The 16,817-nt window shown below is 41.1% G+C and overlaps 1 protein-coding gene across 1 annotated transcript in view; it reads right to left on the bottom strand.

The window, feature by feature from the left end:
- Positions 1-16,817, bottom strand: part of MRTFA (myocardin related transcription factor A) — a 105,216-nt gene that overhangs the window by 29,183 nt on the left and 59,216 nt on the right. Inside the window, exon 2 of the mRNA XM_059937021.1 lies at positions 11,391-11,456. Coding sequence (XP_059793004.1) covers positions 11,391-11,397 — 7 coding nt within the window. The 5' untranslated portion in view covers positions 11,398-11,456. The remainder of the gene's footprint in view (positions 1-11,390; positions 11,457-16,817) is intronic.

The following is a 16,817-nucleotide window of genomic DNA, read 5'->3' on the forward strand; positions in this document are numbered from 1 at the left end:
AGAAAGTAAGAATTTTTATTTGCTCATTCTCCACCACGAGGGGCTAAGTGACTAAAAAGTACACCTAGTAAGGACTTGATAATTTTTCTGAACAGCTAACTCAAAATTGCAACTCTGATGGCTGTGTAGGTGTCCAAATTGTGTACAAATTGGTAGAGTTTAATCTCCTGAGCTCCTTTCGGGATCACTGCTTCGAGGTGCAAAGTATGTACTTTTGAGAGTCAGAGGATCAGGGCTTTTTGCCATCTTCCTCACACGCTGGCAAGGGCCTCATTCAGTGGGATGGATTCCACACTCTGCTGTTTGTATTCGGGCCTGGCAACACACTCAGTGGAAGGCGGCTACAGAAATGTAGTCCTTGGTCTTAGCACACAGCAGGTGAGGAGCACAGAGGTTGGCTGTGTCACTGATGTGTAAGGGTTTACAACAGCATTAGGGGAATGATTTTTCTTGGGATTCCATATTCAGGCAGAGGAGGAGCCCTTAACCTGGGGCACACTATACCAGCTTTAGAGTATCTATGAATCCCTGGAAACTGTGTGCTGAATTTTGGGTACTTGCTTGGGCAACTGTCTAGTGAGAGGATGTGTAAGATTTTCCAAGGAGCATCAATGGCACACCCACACACACAAAATCAAGAACCTCTGGTTTAACTAAGCGTTATTAGGACAGAAGTGAAAAGGTGCCCATGGCCTTCAAGCCAGCAGACAGGAGCAGCAACTTGGAAGCAATTTTAATAGAGGGCTTAAAAATGATGGAGCTACTCTCACATACAACCCCTCCCCACTAACTTTCACCTTTCCCCACCAACTGTAGTTCCTGATCTAACACTGTTTTCAATTTTAATATTTACAAAGTTGAAATTCTGAAAGTACATCAAGCTATCATCATGAAATTCCTCTGTCAATGAGAATCATTAGACCATGACCTTCAGGAATTAGCATGGGGTTCGGAGCCAGAAGACCTGGAGTGGATCTACCTCTGTCTTTTAGTGGTGCTGTGACCTTGGGCAAGTCACATGACCCCTCTGAGCCTCAGTATTCTCATTGGCAAAATGGCAATTATACAATTTGCCGTGATGACTCCTAGCATTAAAGTGAAAGTGCTCTGCCATCTGCTAGAAGCTCTGGTTAATAAGCTTTTGGCACTGTTACTGTTTTAACTTTTTTTTCTGTGCCATCCTCCTTCTGAAGAGAACAGCGTGGGTGTGGAGTCAAATGCTGAGAGCTAACTGGGGTTGACTTCCATTTTTTGTCTTTCTGTTTTTATCTGTTATACCAAAATGCCTGCAAAAATAACCTGCAATGTTGACCATTAACCAAAGAGTTGTGTCAACAGTCCAGGGACTGGCCATGACAATGAAAACCAGAACTAAGTTCATGTGAATCAAAGAAAGAGCTTGGGTGATGGGGTATGGGGAAGGGATCATGCACTCTGGGGCAAGCACGGGTCCAAACTGACAGGCAGAAAACGTGCTTCATCCATATCCTGTTTTGGCACTTGGGCTGTCACCCCCAACCCAAACCATCAGGGAAGCCAACTACCAGGAATGAATGTTAAAAATGGAGACCCAAGGATGCTAACCTTTTCCTTTGCAGAAGTGCAAGCTGCTCCAGAATCTTCAACCTTGACCCACTGATGGTGAAAGAGACTCAAGACTGGGAGAAAAAAGTCACTGCACAATCTTGCATGGCATGAATATCAACAGGTACAGTGAATTCCAAAAGGCTAAAATATCAGGGGTCAAATATTTTGAATTTGGCCTTCCAAGTTTCTCTTTGACATGTATGCCAGCCATGTTTGTATCTGCCTTTCACACCATAGCCCAGCCTAATACTCCAGATCAGTCAATTATCATTCCAATATACACTCCTTGCTGAAGCATATACATATACACCTTTTTGAAGCCCCATAATCAATACACCTAAGTCATCTGTTTAGATACAAGCTCCAAATCACCTTTGCCCTTCTGCAAATAACATCCTACTAGGCTGAAGGATTTTAAATCACTGCCATCATCAGATATCTATCAGGGCTCCCCATGAGTATGTAATTCTTTAGGATTTTTATCGTTTAAGTAAAATTAGTGCATAGTGTCAACATGTGACTTTTTAAAAATTTTATTTATTATTTTTGTCTGCGTTGGGTTTTCGTTGCTGTGTGCGGGCTTTCTCTAGTTGCAGTCAGTGGGGGTTACTCTTTGTTGCGGTGCACAGGCTTCTTATTGCGGTGGCTTCTCTTGTTGCGGAGCATGGGCTCTAGGTGCATGGGCTTCAGTAGTTGTGGCTCACAGGCTCCAGAGCGCAGGCTCAGTAGTTGTGGCACATGGGCTTAGTTGCTCCGCAGCATGTGGGATCTTCCCAGACCTGGGCTCGAACCCATGTCCCCTGCATTGGCAGGCGGATTCTTAACCACTGTGCCACCAGGGAAGTCGCCTCAACAAGTGACTTTATTAACTCCTTTACTTCACTTATTATCTTGCAAAGATGTTAGCCTTGGATATCTCAGACATGTTGAGAACTAATTATTAAATGAAAGTGAATACCTATTACACTTTTTAGATATTAAATTGTATCAAGAACCTGTATCAGGAAGATTACTTTTGATGGTCTGTTCAAGAGAGCTCCCTGTTGGATTCTCCTTTGGATTCAGCAATGAATACGCTCAGAACATACAACTCGTTCTAGAGTCTATTTTAGGATTAGTCAGCAACTGGACAAGGAAGAGGTTCTATGCTAGTCACTGACCACTGACACAGGAAGACACACTTCTGATGACCTACATCAGCAGGAAGAGAGATGAGGATGCTGACATCTATCAGAAAGGCAACATAAAATGCCAAGGAGTGACATGCCCAGCTGGTCTTCTCCTGAGATGAAAGAGAAGATTCCTGAGGCCACATGCCTAACACGATTTTCTCTCAGCTTCAAATCTAGGGATCAGGTTAGCTCTAATCCTGGAACACATGTTTTACCATGGTGTTTTTTTTTTAAAAGATTTATTTTTATTTATTTATTTTGGCTGTGCCGGATCTTAGTTACGGCACACGGGATCTTTTAGTTGCAGCATGCATGCAGGATCTAGTTCCTCGACCAGGGATTGAACCCGGGACTCCTGCACTGAGAGCATGCAGTCTTACTCACTGGACCACCAGGGAAGTCCCTACCATGGTGTTTATCAAATGCCATTTAAACTTGGGATTCAACTACAGTTAAATGGTAACATTCCTGTGCTGAGGATACATCATCTCAGACAGGCGGAGTTCTCTTTCTCTGCTTCTTTAAAAAAAAAAAAAAGTTATGCTGTACATCTGAAACTAATATAATGTACGTCAATTACATCTCAATTAAAAAGAAAAGGGAAATAAAGAAAACTAGCTCTTTCATCCAAAAACATCTATGTATCTGAAAAAGCCAAGTGGACCACACTAACAGCTGTGAGAGTGAGCATCTGAGAGAAGCACGAGCCCGAGGGCCCTGGGTGGACTGGAGAGGTGGGCAAACGGCAGGCTTTGGGGAGGCCTTTTCTTTTTTTCTTTTTTATAAATTTATTTATTTATTTGTTTTATTTTTGGCTGTGTTGGGTCTTCGTTGCTGCGCACGGGCTTTCTCTAGTTGCGGTGAGCGGGGGCTACTCTTCGTTGTGGTGCGCAGGCTTCTCATTGCAGTGGCTTCTCTTGTTGCGGAGCATGGGCTCTAGGCGCGGGCTTCAGTAGTTGTGGCTCATGGGCTCTAGAGCTCAGGCTCAGTAGTTGTGGCGCACGGGCTTAGTTGCTCCGCGGCATGTGGGATCTTCCCAGACCAGGGCTCAAACCCGTGTCCCCTGCATTGGTAGGTAGATTCTCAACCACTGCACCACCAGGTAGGTCCCGAGGGAGGCCTCTTCTGAGCTGCTGCCAGAAAGGGGAGCTGGTCAGATCCTGTCCAAACTTCTTTGGCTCACAGGAACAGCTGTTCAGAGACTACCACACAGACCTTCTAGCAACTCCCAAGTGGACTGGAGCACATGGGAAACGGCCGAGGCCCAGGTGAGGATCTGCTCTCAACCTAGCCCCACCCAAACTCATAATCTACACAGAACCCTTTGAGACAGAATGTCTCGGACCATGGATGGACCTAGAGATTCTCATACAGAGTGAAGTAAGTCAGAAAGAGAAAAACAAATATCGTATATTAACGCATATATGTGGAATCTAGAAAAATGGTACAGATGAACTGGTTTGCAAGGCAAAAACAGAGACACAAATGTAGAGAACAAATGTATGGACACCAAGGGGGGAAAGCGGGGCTGGGGGCGAGGGAGGATGGGGGGATGAATTGGGAGATTGGGATTCACATATATACACTAATATGTATAAAATAGATAACTAGTAAGAACCTGCTGTATAAAAAAACAAATAAATTAAATTTAAAAAAAAGAATGTCTCGGACATTGTAACACTTCACTTAAAAGCAAAACAAATGACATTTCCTTGAAGCCTACAATTTTGTCATCTTCAATCTTTGTAAGTTTTACAAAAGAGGGGGTCGGTGGCAATTCAGCCTCAAACTAGACCCTCTTCTGCTCTGGAATCACCAGTATCCCTGCTGGTGAACATTTCTGTCTCTTGGCAAGCTGCCCCAAAATAAAAAAAAAAATTATTCCCAACCCAGCCACTCACTGTTTTGTTTTAAGAGAGGTTAAAAACAAAAATACATTACCATGGAGAGGGCAAGCTAATAAAATAATAGTCCCATTAATATACAACCAAAAGGGGAACAATTTTAACAGAGTACTATGTTGGCTAGTGGCTCTTTGAGTCAGTAATTTTCAGCAATTGTTTTTTAATCCAAGGGTAGGGAGGAAAGTGAAATTAAGAAGGATTTAATTTACTGAAAGATAGTTCCTGATCAAAAAAAAAAAAAGGTTATGAAGAACCTAGGGGCAGGACAGGAATAATGACGCAGATGTAGAGAATGGACTTGAGGACACGGGGAGAGGGAATGGTAAGCTGGGACGAAGTTAGAGTGGCATGGACTAATATATGCTACCAGACGTAAAATAGATAGCTAGCGGGAAGCAGCCACATAGCACAGGGAGATCAGCTTGGTGCTTTGTGACCACCTAGAGGGGTGGGATAGGGAGGGTGGGAAGGAGACGCAAGAGGGAGGAGACATGGGGATATATGTACATGTATAGCTGATTCACTTTGTTATAAAGCAGAAACTAACACACCATTGTAAAGCAATTATACTCCAATAAAGATGCTTAAAAAAAAAAAAAGAAAGATAGTTCCTGTTCCCAAACACTGGTTTTCACAGAACTTAATGAGATATATATATATATTAAAAGCTGCTTTCAGATTCACAAGATGGTAGATCCAAGCTAATGTTCTCACTCTTAACTGCAAATAATACTGCCTGTATTTCAAAAGCATGAACAATACATCATCTCATTTATCTCCAAATTAACTGTGGGGTAGATAAGAATTTTATTTTTTAAAAATTTATTTTATTGAAGCATAGTTGGTTTACAATGTTGTGTTATTTTCTGGTGTACAGCAAAGTGATTCAGTTATACATACATATAATAGTTTGCACCTGCTAACTCCCAATCCATCCCTCCCCCACCTCCCTCCCCACCTTGGCAACCACAGTCTGTTCTCTCTGTCTGTGAGTCTTCTTCTGTTTCATAGATAAGTTCATTTGTGTCATATTTTAGATTCCACATATAAGCGATAATCATATGGTATTTGCCTTTCTCTTTCTGACTTACTTCACTTAGTATGATAATCTCTAGGTCCATCCATGTTGCTGCAAATGGCATTATTTCATTCTTTTTTATGGCTGAGTAGTATTCCATTGTCTGTATGTATACACACACACCCCCCCCACACCCACATCCATTTAGGTTGTTTCCATGTTAGATAAGAATTTTATAAAAGTAGAATTTGAGTTCAGAAAAGTTAAGTGAGTTACCCAAAATCACCATGTTCTTAAGTGCCAGAATAAAGCCTAAAACCCTACTGTCTAATATAACAGCCACCATCCACATATGACTACTTAAATTAAAATTAATTAAAATTAAATTAAATTAAATTAAAAATTCAGCTCTTCACTCAAGCCAGCCACATTTAAGCACTCAATAGCACATGTGACTAGTGGCTAGTGTTATAGAATATTTCTATTACCACTGAAAGTGCTATTGGACAGGGCTGGTATAAAGGCTAGTTCTTTTGAATTCATGGTAACATGGGGGAAAAGATGCCACGGCACCTCAGTATTTAATAAAGACGGACTGAGAGTGACAAAGTTAAATCATAGCCTCTTTCTCATTACAAGAAATTCTGAGGTCTGAGGAGGTTGGTTTACTTTCTCAGGGGTTAAGAACACCAAAAGTTACATTTAAAAGAGCTTCATCAAAATAGATTTTTATCCATATGTACTCAGGAAAGAGAATCTTGAAACTCAGTTTGTACATTTAATCAAGAATAATATAAGAAATAATTCCCAAGTTACAAATAGCAAAAATATTATTATTAAGAATTTTAGCTACAGAGGAAAAGAGATCACAATAATTAATCCTGACACTTCCAGCCATTAAATAACCTTCTGTCAGAGTTTAGAAGAAATTTCTTGTTGGTGCAGAGACTGCTACAGTCAGATGAACAGGAGATTTTCGGCTAACGTGGGGCCGGTCAAATGACAGCTTAGGTTAGCTACCAGTGCTGCAACTGGGCCGCCCTGTCTCTGTGTAGCACTTGGCTAATGCCAACAGCTGAAGCGTGACAAAGGGATCAAACCGTAGAATTGAAGGGCTGGGGAATCAAGATGTGGTGAAGTTTATTAAAAATAGAGCTGCGGGAACTCCATTACACGAGGACATTTTTTTTCCAGTTTCAGGGTGAGAACACAGGGCCTACTAGCAGATATATAAATCAGTCAAAACTAGCTGGCCAACTGGCTCACTTTCTCACTCAGCAACATGTCCGAGGGCCTCTCGGGGGCCAGGCAGTTTGAGAGGCCTCTGGATTGACAGTGGCTGCCCTCTCTGAGTTGTGTTGCCCTCACACCCTTCGGATTTTCCCAACCACTGAGAAGTAAGTGTCACCAATGGCAGTGGCTGAGTGCACAGGAACACCATTTAAAATGAAAAAAAACAAGCTCAGCCAAGAAACGGAGAAAGATCCTTAATCTACTGGACAAACATAATGATTTCCTCATGTTTGCCAAGGTACCAAGGTTTTCCTACTACATGCACATGGGGCGATAATGGACTGGTAAGGGGTAACTGGAGCATTAGAAATATGCTACTCTCTGCTTTTTCTCAAGGATTCACAATGGAATAACAAAAGGTTGAGAGGGAACAGACAAATGAGATTCTTCTCTCATATCTAGAAAGATTATAGGAGACTTTTTTCTCATTTGTTTGGGTCAGGAGAACTTCCAGGTTTTCCTTTAAAAGGTTATTCCTCTGCAGCAGCTCTCATTGCTAGAATGTTTTTCTTAATTTTCACCTTAACCTTATGGCTTGTACACTTTAAATGTCAAAGAGAAAGGCTGTGGGGAAAGCTCTGTTTGAGAACAAAGTGTACCACACATGACCCACCTCTTCTATGAATCTTCATCCTAGATACAGCAGCATTCCTTAATCTTGTACTTAAACACCAGCTTCCTATCTGTGCCATCTCTCCTCTCCCTCAAGATATGCAGAGCTTTAGACATCATTAAAGAAAGCTAAGGGCCTGGGATATGTAATCCTTTGCTATCTGGCACTCTGCATTTGGTAGGGTTTAAGTAGTGTTAAATTCGAGACAAATGTTTACATGATGAGAAAGAAGGATTCTGGGAAATGATCCTATTTAAAAACACATCAGAAACCAACTTCTATATCCCATAGTTTAGATGCCATGAACAGAGCATATCAAGTAGCAGAAAGAGGTGTATGCGAATTGAGGGATTCTTTAATCCCCTGAATTCTATGGGAAGGCCATAGCCCAACTTTGAACAATATGCAAAAACATGAATGACCCTGACAGCAAGGTAGCTACTGAAAACATCATGTCCTACAGATATGATGTCAGAACTGGAAGCCAGCCACACATGGGAGCTGCATGTGAGTGTTCTCTGAAACGAGGTGGGTGGGTTCTTCCTAGAGCTACAGAAAGATTGGGATGAGAAGAATTTGATAAGAGATATTATCATAAATGATGAGGCAGAATACAGCCATGCTCCTTTCCTCTGGTTTGAAGGTCCTAATTAACTTCCTAAGTTATACAACAAACTTAAACATAAAGGCGCTTTTCAGAAACTCCTCAGGCCAGCAAGATGGAAATCAAAATGGGCACTTCAAACCAGATGTTATCTTTTCAGGTCTCCAAATCTCCAATAATCAACAAACGGCTGATCAATTATGATTTGCCCCCAGCACTACTCATATTTTTTTTGAAAGACATGAGTGAAGGGTGAGATGTGGAATTGCTGGGGATGTCAGGGAGGCAGAGAATGTTGGAGACTATAATGGGAGTTGGGGTAGCGGCGAGGGGCTGTGGTGAGGAAGCGGTGTTACTCAGAGGGTGAGGGGCTGGGGAAAAAAAGAGCCTCATCTTTGGGAACTCAGGGCCCTATCTGCACATCAGCAGGCATGCTGATGTGCAGGGAACTTCACACCTGAAACTCTTCCCAGGCCTCAACACTCTCTCTCATAATCTAAGAGTTTGCTTCCTACTTTCTTCACTAGAAAAGCTGGAAACCAAACTGTGCCCATAGTTGAAGGTGGCTTGTTGTATGAGGGAAGATGCAATATTCTCACAGAAGCAGGGCATTTCTATTCCTATAAGAAGGTCAATTATTCTCACTTCACAGATACAGAGAACCACCCAAAGCACATAATTAGATATTCAGAATATTTTAGAACCTGGGCTCCTGACAGAACAGGAGTGTTGTTTCAAATTCCATGCCCAGAATTCCAACAAGTTTGCAATAGAGTGGTATCTGTGTCTGTCTTTCATCCTCTCCCTCTTTCTTTCTTTCACACACACACACACACACACACACACACACACACACACTCCACTTTACAAATGGCTGTCTTCATTCATTCATTCATTCATTCAGTACCAGGTACTGGGGACAGAAATATAAATAAGATACTTTCTCAAGGAGCTCACAGTCTAATTGGAGAGACAAACATATAAGCAGATAACTGCAATACTCAAGCATCATTTGTCTTAACAACACAGAATACTGTAAGAAATGCTAAGCAAGGAGACTGTATACAATAAATCTTATTAAACAGTTATCTCCAGTAGCCCCTGGTATCAAATGAAAGGCAGCAAGAAGAATGCAAGGCACTCATCCTCCGCGTGGCTTTTGGATCCTGAACATACTACAGATCCTGAGAAGCAGCACTATGCTCTCAGAACTAGCACTGTAATTAGAGTCAGCGCCCCACAGGTCAATGCTGAACTGCTCTTTATCTTGTGTGCGGGCAAATCTTACTACCCAGATAAACTGTTAAATGTCTTGAGGGCAAGTCCCGTGCCTTCCATTTCTTTAATCTCTAGAGCACCTAGGACTACCCCAGGCAAAAAGTAGACACTAAACGCATGATGTCTTGGTGGAAGGCAGCATGATGTCTTGGTGAAAGGCACGAGTAGATGTGACGCTGGGTAACTTGTTCCTCTACAAGGTTTGTATATAGATTGGCGGATCTGGAGTGTTTTGTAAAGCACAACACCGCCCTACCTGATCACATTAACTGATCCACACTTTAAAGATGGGGAGTCCTTCACTGGAAGACCAGAGAAGAAGACGGCATGTGGGTAAATTGTTTGGTAGTTAATAGCAACTTTAAAAAAGATATAAATTTGAGACTTAAGTTTCCTGGCTGACACTTAGGACAGAAATAGACCTCAGACTCCTTATACTTGCTATGAAGTTCTAGCTCTTAGACATGGACCTGGTATTACCACGATGTAAATCAAATCCCATCTTCACTTGCTTAAAAGCCTTCAATGGCTTTCCATTGTAGTTAAAACAGAACCTACCTCCTCCTCGTGGTTGACAAGGCTCTCATTCTGGCTCTGCCCACCTTGCCAATCTTAACTGGCCCCTACTCTCTCCTCACTTACCAGGCCCAGCCACAATGGCTTCCTTGATGTTTGCAAACATGCCAGGCTCTTAAATGCACTAGGCCTTTACACTTGCTTTTCCTTCTTCCTGGGCCCTCTTCCTGCTTCTGAATGACTGACTCCATCATATCCTTCAGATCTCAGCTCAAATATTTCCTCCTCAAGAAGGCCTTTCTTGACCAACTTTTCCAAAGTGATTCCATCTCATTCCTATTATTTGTTAATATACCAACCAGTTAATTTACTTCATAGCATTTACCATGTTTTGAAATAATTGTGTTTGTCTCCCTGTTTATTATATTATCAGTCTTCTAAGTACAAAACTCCTGAGAGCAGGAGTTGAACTTATCTTGCTGTATCAACAGGCACACACTAGGTACTCAAATATTTTGAATGAATGAGTGAATGAGAATTAGGAAAGTACAGTAGCAGTAGGTTAGCAGGCACTGAGTTAAGGTGAAAAACATCAGTTCTCCCACTATGACGCTAGAAGTTGTTGTATGATATATAAATTTTTACTTCATTAGGGTGTGTCCAAGTAGCAGTAACACATAAAGATAAAAGAAATGAGAGGGAGAGCCTAACTCTCTGCTGATGACTTAAAAAGAAATGTCAAAAAAAGCAAAATTTTGCTGGCTTCAGCTTCCACTCATTTTATAAGGCTATTGGTATTAAAAGCAAATTTTCTTACTTCTAACAGATTCCAAGGTTGGCTTTATTTCTCCCAAGTGATGCAGTTCTGCACCAAGCCCAGCCCTGCGATACCCCCATCAATGACTCCATTCAGGCACACTCATCCCCACGCCAGCCTTAGGGTATATCTGAGGCTCTCACTCTAAATAAAACTGGGGTTGACTCAGGATACTAGGTGGAAAAGGGCTGTCTCTTCCCAAGCACCCGAACACTGAGGCAAAACACATGCGAGAAGTGTTCTTCCTCACAGTACCCCAGCTCAAGATCTGTTCCTCCTATAAAGGGAAGTATAATAGGGCGTAGAAACCTTTTTAAACGTGCAGTTCAGAAGCTAAGGATGATTCAATGGTACCGTTAAACCTAACGCTGTTTGTTTCACTGAACTTGATCAATTAGGGCTGTTCTCTTAACTATCACTGATTGAGAGGCCCTGAACTTGGAAAAGCATGACAAAGAAAGGAGTGAAAAATGAACCCCGTAGGCCTTGTTTTCTGTTAGATGCTCCCCGTGGCATACTGGGTACACACACCGCATCCTAAAAGCAACTCTATCAAGTGCTGAGAGGGGGAGAGAGAGTGGTACTTACGCGGCATGATCCCTTGGCTCACCAGTTCCTCCCGAGTCCGGCGCTGCTGGAGCTTCAACTGCAGCACTGCATGGCAGCAAAGAGAGAGGGGAGATCAAGGCTCAGTCGGGCGTTCCACCACGAAAGACACATTTTCAAACGCAAAGAAAGCCTCGAAACAGAAGGGTGTAGTGTGAAAGAAGGATCCCCTTTAATTGTGACTGTAATTGCAGAAGTGGCCTGATACAGCACGGTTTCCGTATTCTGCTGTGGGCGGCGAGAGGAAGTTGCAAAGGGTCTTGCCGGGTGATAATAATCCACAAAGTACCAAAGTCTTGCCTCTTGCTCAAAACCTCCTACAACACTGTGTCCTCCTCCAAGACGAAAAAAAACACAAATTCTTAACTCAAAGAAAACATAATGAGGACCACCGCACAGCAGAAAAAGCTTTCTAGATGTTCTACACCTTCTTTCTGGTAGCAAATGTTTACCACCATAAGTATAGCGAGTGATCGATCAGGAAGTATTGGTTATTTGTAAAATCTTTTCTTTTGTATCTAAAAATTATACCTATTTTCAGCAAGCAATGGATTTCCGTGGACCAGAAAATATGTTGCCATTAAGATAATTCTTCTCTGCCTCTTCCTCTTCACTTACAGCCTTTTTCTGTTGACATGAAACAACAAAGCTAGGTGATTCAAAGCACATCCGGACTAAGGGAGGGTGATGGGCGTTTCTCCTATTTCTACTCTGGCAACACCACTTGATATAACAAGTTAATAGGATTTTTTTTTTTTAAAGTAAAAAGCCAATTATCTCTATTTCAAATGCCAGTGAAACCTAAAGGGTATTACCACTGCACACCATACAGAATGACAAAGGCACAGCCTCCATTCAGAGACTAAGTGAGAAAATGTCCAGAAAAGGAGGGTTAAGAGGATCTCACGGGTCAAGGCAAGTTCCCTTATATGATAAGTTTTCAATTATAAGGTCCCTGCAAGCCACATCTCAGGGGGACCTGTATCTATTAGGAACCATATTACCCTAATGTCTGCCTTTTCCATCCACAAAGCAGTTTTTAAGAAGGTCTCCAAAAACTGCAGAACCGTAACTAGTCTCTCCTGACTATATCTCAAATTCAGCAGGTCCAAAACCTATCTTTTCCCCCCAAAACCTAACCTACTTCCCATCCTTTTTCTCTTTAATGGTATCACTATCCTCTTCCCCAGTACTAATACTAAAACTTCTGGGCCAACTTCAACTCTGCCACCTCCTTACGCTCCTATTTTATCAAGTTTACCACGTTTCCTCGTGTTGCAGTGACAGCACTGTGTCTCGCCCACTCTCAGTCACCCAATCAAGATTGTCCAATTACTCTTCCTCCAGTACCATGAACTTTCCCAACTCCTTATTCACTTCACCTGGAAATGCCCACCTCTTCACCTGACCTTCCCAACTCACTCCTCCCCAGCACTGAGAATTACTCCAGGCCTCCTGTGAGCTACCTTTTATCTGTTATAAAAAGTAGAGTGATATTTTGCCCTGTGTAATATTTACCCTCTGAATAAATCTTCTCTCTCCTACCAGTTTATAAACTCCTGGGGGGGGCAGGGAATATATCTTACTAATCTATGAACCACCCCCCAACAGCACTTAATACACAGTAAGCATTTAACAGTTGTTTCTTTTTTTTTTTTTTTTAATTAAGACATCCATTTTTTGTATGCAGATTCAGATACCCGTACATATTCTTTGGGAGGCTTAGTTTTTTTTTGTTTTTTTTGTGTGTTTTTTTTTTTTAAAGTTACATTTAGTTGCCTTGGAAATATATTTATTTATTTTATTTTATTTTTGACTGTGTTGGGTCTTCGGTTCGTGCAAGGGCTTTCTCTAGTTGCGGCAAGCGGGGGCCACTCTTCATCGCGGTGCGCGGGCCTTTCACTATCGCGGCCCCTCCCGTTGCGGGGCACAGGCTCCAGACGCGCAGGCTCAGTAGTTGTGGCTCACGGGCCCAGCTGCTCCGTGGCATGTGGGATCTTCCCAGACCAGGGCTCGAACCCGTGTCCCCTGCATTAGCAGGCAGATTCTCAACCACTGCGCCACCAGGGAAGCCCCTAACAGTTGTTTCTTAAACTGAACTGGATCTCTAAATGATGATACATACAGCCTGAGAAATCTAATCAGGAGGGTATTATTATTATTTACAAATTAACACTGTTAAAAATAAAGACAGCCTTGCAGAATAAAATACAAAAGCAGCAACAGCCACACCAACAGCTAACATTTATAGAACATGTGCTCTGTGCCAGATACTGTCCTACATTCTTTCATGTTTTAACTCACTTAATCTTTGTAACTTCCCTACGGAGAATAGGTATTACTATTTTATAGGTAAGGAAAATGAGGCCCAGAGAGATTAAGTAGGTTACCTAAGGTGATTTACTAATAAGAGGTACAACAGGTTTTGAACCCAAGCATTCTGATTCCAGGACCTGGGCTCCTTACTTCTCTGCTTCTCCAGGGTCTTTTGGAAGCCTGTGCTGCTGAGATAAACAGGCATGGAGTATGATCACCTGGGTTCATTCTGTGGTAAGACAAAGGGGATGAGGGAAAGGGATGGTTCAGGCCGGGGTCAAAGAAGTTTGGGTGATCAGTTTCAGTAAAATAAATTTAATCTAAGAACTTGATTTCAGAATAAATTACAGATCAACAGCAGTAGTAATAATAAAATAAAATTATAATAGGAGACATTGAGTGTTGCTATGTGTCAGCCCTATGTTAAGTGACTGACATGCTTTTCACTTGTTTAATTAAAAAAAAAAAAAGCCCTCTTTTTTACGTCGGGACTTGGGAGCTGCTCTGTGGTGCTTGGAACAATGGCTTTCTGTGTAATGGAACTGTTATGTGGAGAGGCTAAGATGCAAAGGAAAGTTCCAAAACATATGGGAGAATGTTTGCTGGAAAATGACTTGGTTAAAACCTGACAATCCTACCAGCATCCTGCAGGTTGATGAATACTAATGAAGCTATGAATGTCACCAACTGATGAACAGCTTCACTTTAAATGAGGGGTTGCTGTCTGCCTACTGAAAGAGGCCAGTTTGCTATGAAGTTCCTAAGGTGTAAACTTTTCTGGCTAGCGCCACGAGATTTACTTGTCTGTTGTATGAAAAACTGGTGATCAGGAAAAGCTCTTCATTTTATGGACACGGAAAGAAAACAAAACTCAAGACAGATTATTTTTTTTTAATTTTGAAATTGCATTTGTTAGTAGATTTCTGAGCCAACATCGAATCTAGATTAATGCATCCATAAGATTCAAGCCATTTCTATTTAATCATGTCACTGCCCTAGAGTCATAACCTGTTATTGATACTTTCTAGCTCTGAAACTGTTTTTAATGGAAAATTCTTTTTCAGTTATCCAGCCTTGTAATTAAATAATTTTGAAGGGGGGGGGGGGAAAGCCCTGTGGGAATAGTACAATTATTATCTCCATTTTACAGATGAGAAAACTAAGGATCAAACCTTTAAACTTTTGCCTTAGGTCAGATGGCTCAAAAGTGCTGGAACTAGGATTCACACCAGGTCGCTGTGACACTAAAATGAAGGTACTTATTTAATACTGTGCCACATGTCTCCTTGGAAGAAAGAAAGAGGAGGGCCAGGCAGGATAAAGTAAGAGGGGAAAAAAGGGCATATATTTGTCATCTTTTAGAGTATTTCTAAGGCCCCGTGTAAGATGAGCTATTAGAAAAGGATTAAATATAACAAACTGATTTGATTTCAGAGAACAGGGAAACCTAATGCAATTCAGTAAGTCTGAACACTTCAAAAAAACAATAACTAATGAAAACTCTATTATCCAAGAATAATTTTGAAGTATCAATCATCAGCCTTCCTAAAAACCTATATACAGACAGGGATCCATTATGCAAACTTACTGACTGAAAAACTTCTTGCTTCATGAAAGCAAAAATTTAACTCTATGATTCGAGCTTTTTATGGAGTTTTTTTTTTTTTTTTTTTTAAACAGCTCTAGGTCAAAGAGGAAGGTTCATCTAATAAACCTTTTCCATCTCTAAAACTAAATGAAATTAAAGTTCAGTTATCTGAAAATTCCATCTTGTGCCTCTCAGCAGTTAACTCCAAAATCTATGCTTATCTGAAATCTGAACAAGTTTCCCATTTACATAATAGAATTAACCCTGTATCAGTATACTCTGGGTATTGCTATAACTTGATTGTAGGTATGTATTATTTTATACATTGCATAATCCCTGCTAGCCCTAACAATGTTTATAAGGAGGAAAATAAAAGCCCTAAGCAGTAAATTCAGAATTATGGTGTAATGTATCTGTTTGGCTCTGTATATATACAACAATCCTTCTTCTAAGACTTTCAGCTACAAAGCAATGCATATTTATATGAATTTCCCCTTTCCTTAGTCTATCTTAATTCCTCTTAATTCTAAGCACTCTAAATAAAATGGCTTTATGTTGCCAGGCCTTGAGGATTATTCATTTTAGAACAAATCATTTAATAACTGACTTTCAGTAAATACCACGTTATGTATTATGTATATTATGTATTACGTATTATGTTATTGTACATCACCATTTAGATTTCCTCTCCATTCCCCAAGTCAATAAAAACTAAACAAAAATACCTATTTGTGTACAAGCATGCATCTTTATACCTTCACTGTTATTGAATTCCACAAATTTAATATATCATCTGTTTCTAAATGTGTCTGTGCAAGCAGCCTATATATAGATGAACAGATGTCTTTAAAGCTGATGCATGGTGAATCAACTGAGTTGCCTGCCAGAAAAGGACTGGAATAAAAAGAAACAAACCGTAAAGTGGGGAACCCTAGGTTCTCCATTCCCCATGAAAATAATCAAGTTTTCCATTTGTTTCAAACACAGGTGATCAACTGCTATTTGAATAACTGGCTGCTTGGGAAATCAAAGCAAGGGAAGGAACTTCACATATTTCTGCCCTGTATGACCATGGAAGTATACTGATGGTATTCAAGGGATAATGCCCAAGAAATGAACACATCAAACAATTGGTTCAACTGGGTCTGGAAAGAAAAAGCAAAAATAAGTGCTGTGTTCTCAAGTCCAGCTCTATGGCTTCCACTGGTCAGTAGTTCTGGATTTTATTGAAAAGGGAGATGTGCAGCTCAGTAGGTTGCTCCTACCTTATTCATATTTACCCATTATTGATTTCACCATGGCTTCTAGAATAGGGCAGCAAAGTATAAGTTATGAGGGAAGTAGAAAAGAAGAGGAAAGGGTTAGTATGGGAATGACTGGGAAAGAACAAACACTCCCTCTGCATCGTCCTTTGCTCTGGATGAAGACCTCTTCAACAAAGATTCTGACTGCAGGAACATTCCATTAACTCAGCTCTATTCGAAACACTGATGAATCTTTTTCTC

The sequence above is a fragment of the Balaenoptera ricei genome, chromosome 10, assembly GCF_028023285.1.
Source record: "Balaenoptera ricei isolate mBalRic1 chromosome 10, mBalRic1.hap2, whole genome shotgun sequence".
NCBI classification, from domain to species: Eukaryota; Metazoa; Chordata; class Mammalia; order Artiodactyla; family Balaenopteridae; genus Balaenoptera; species Balaenoptera ricei.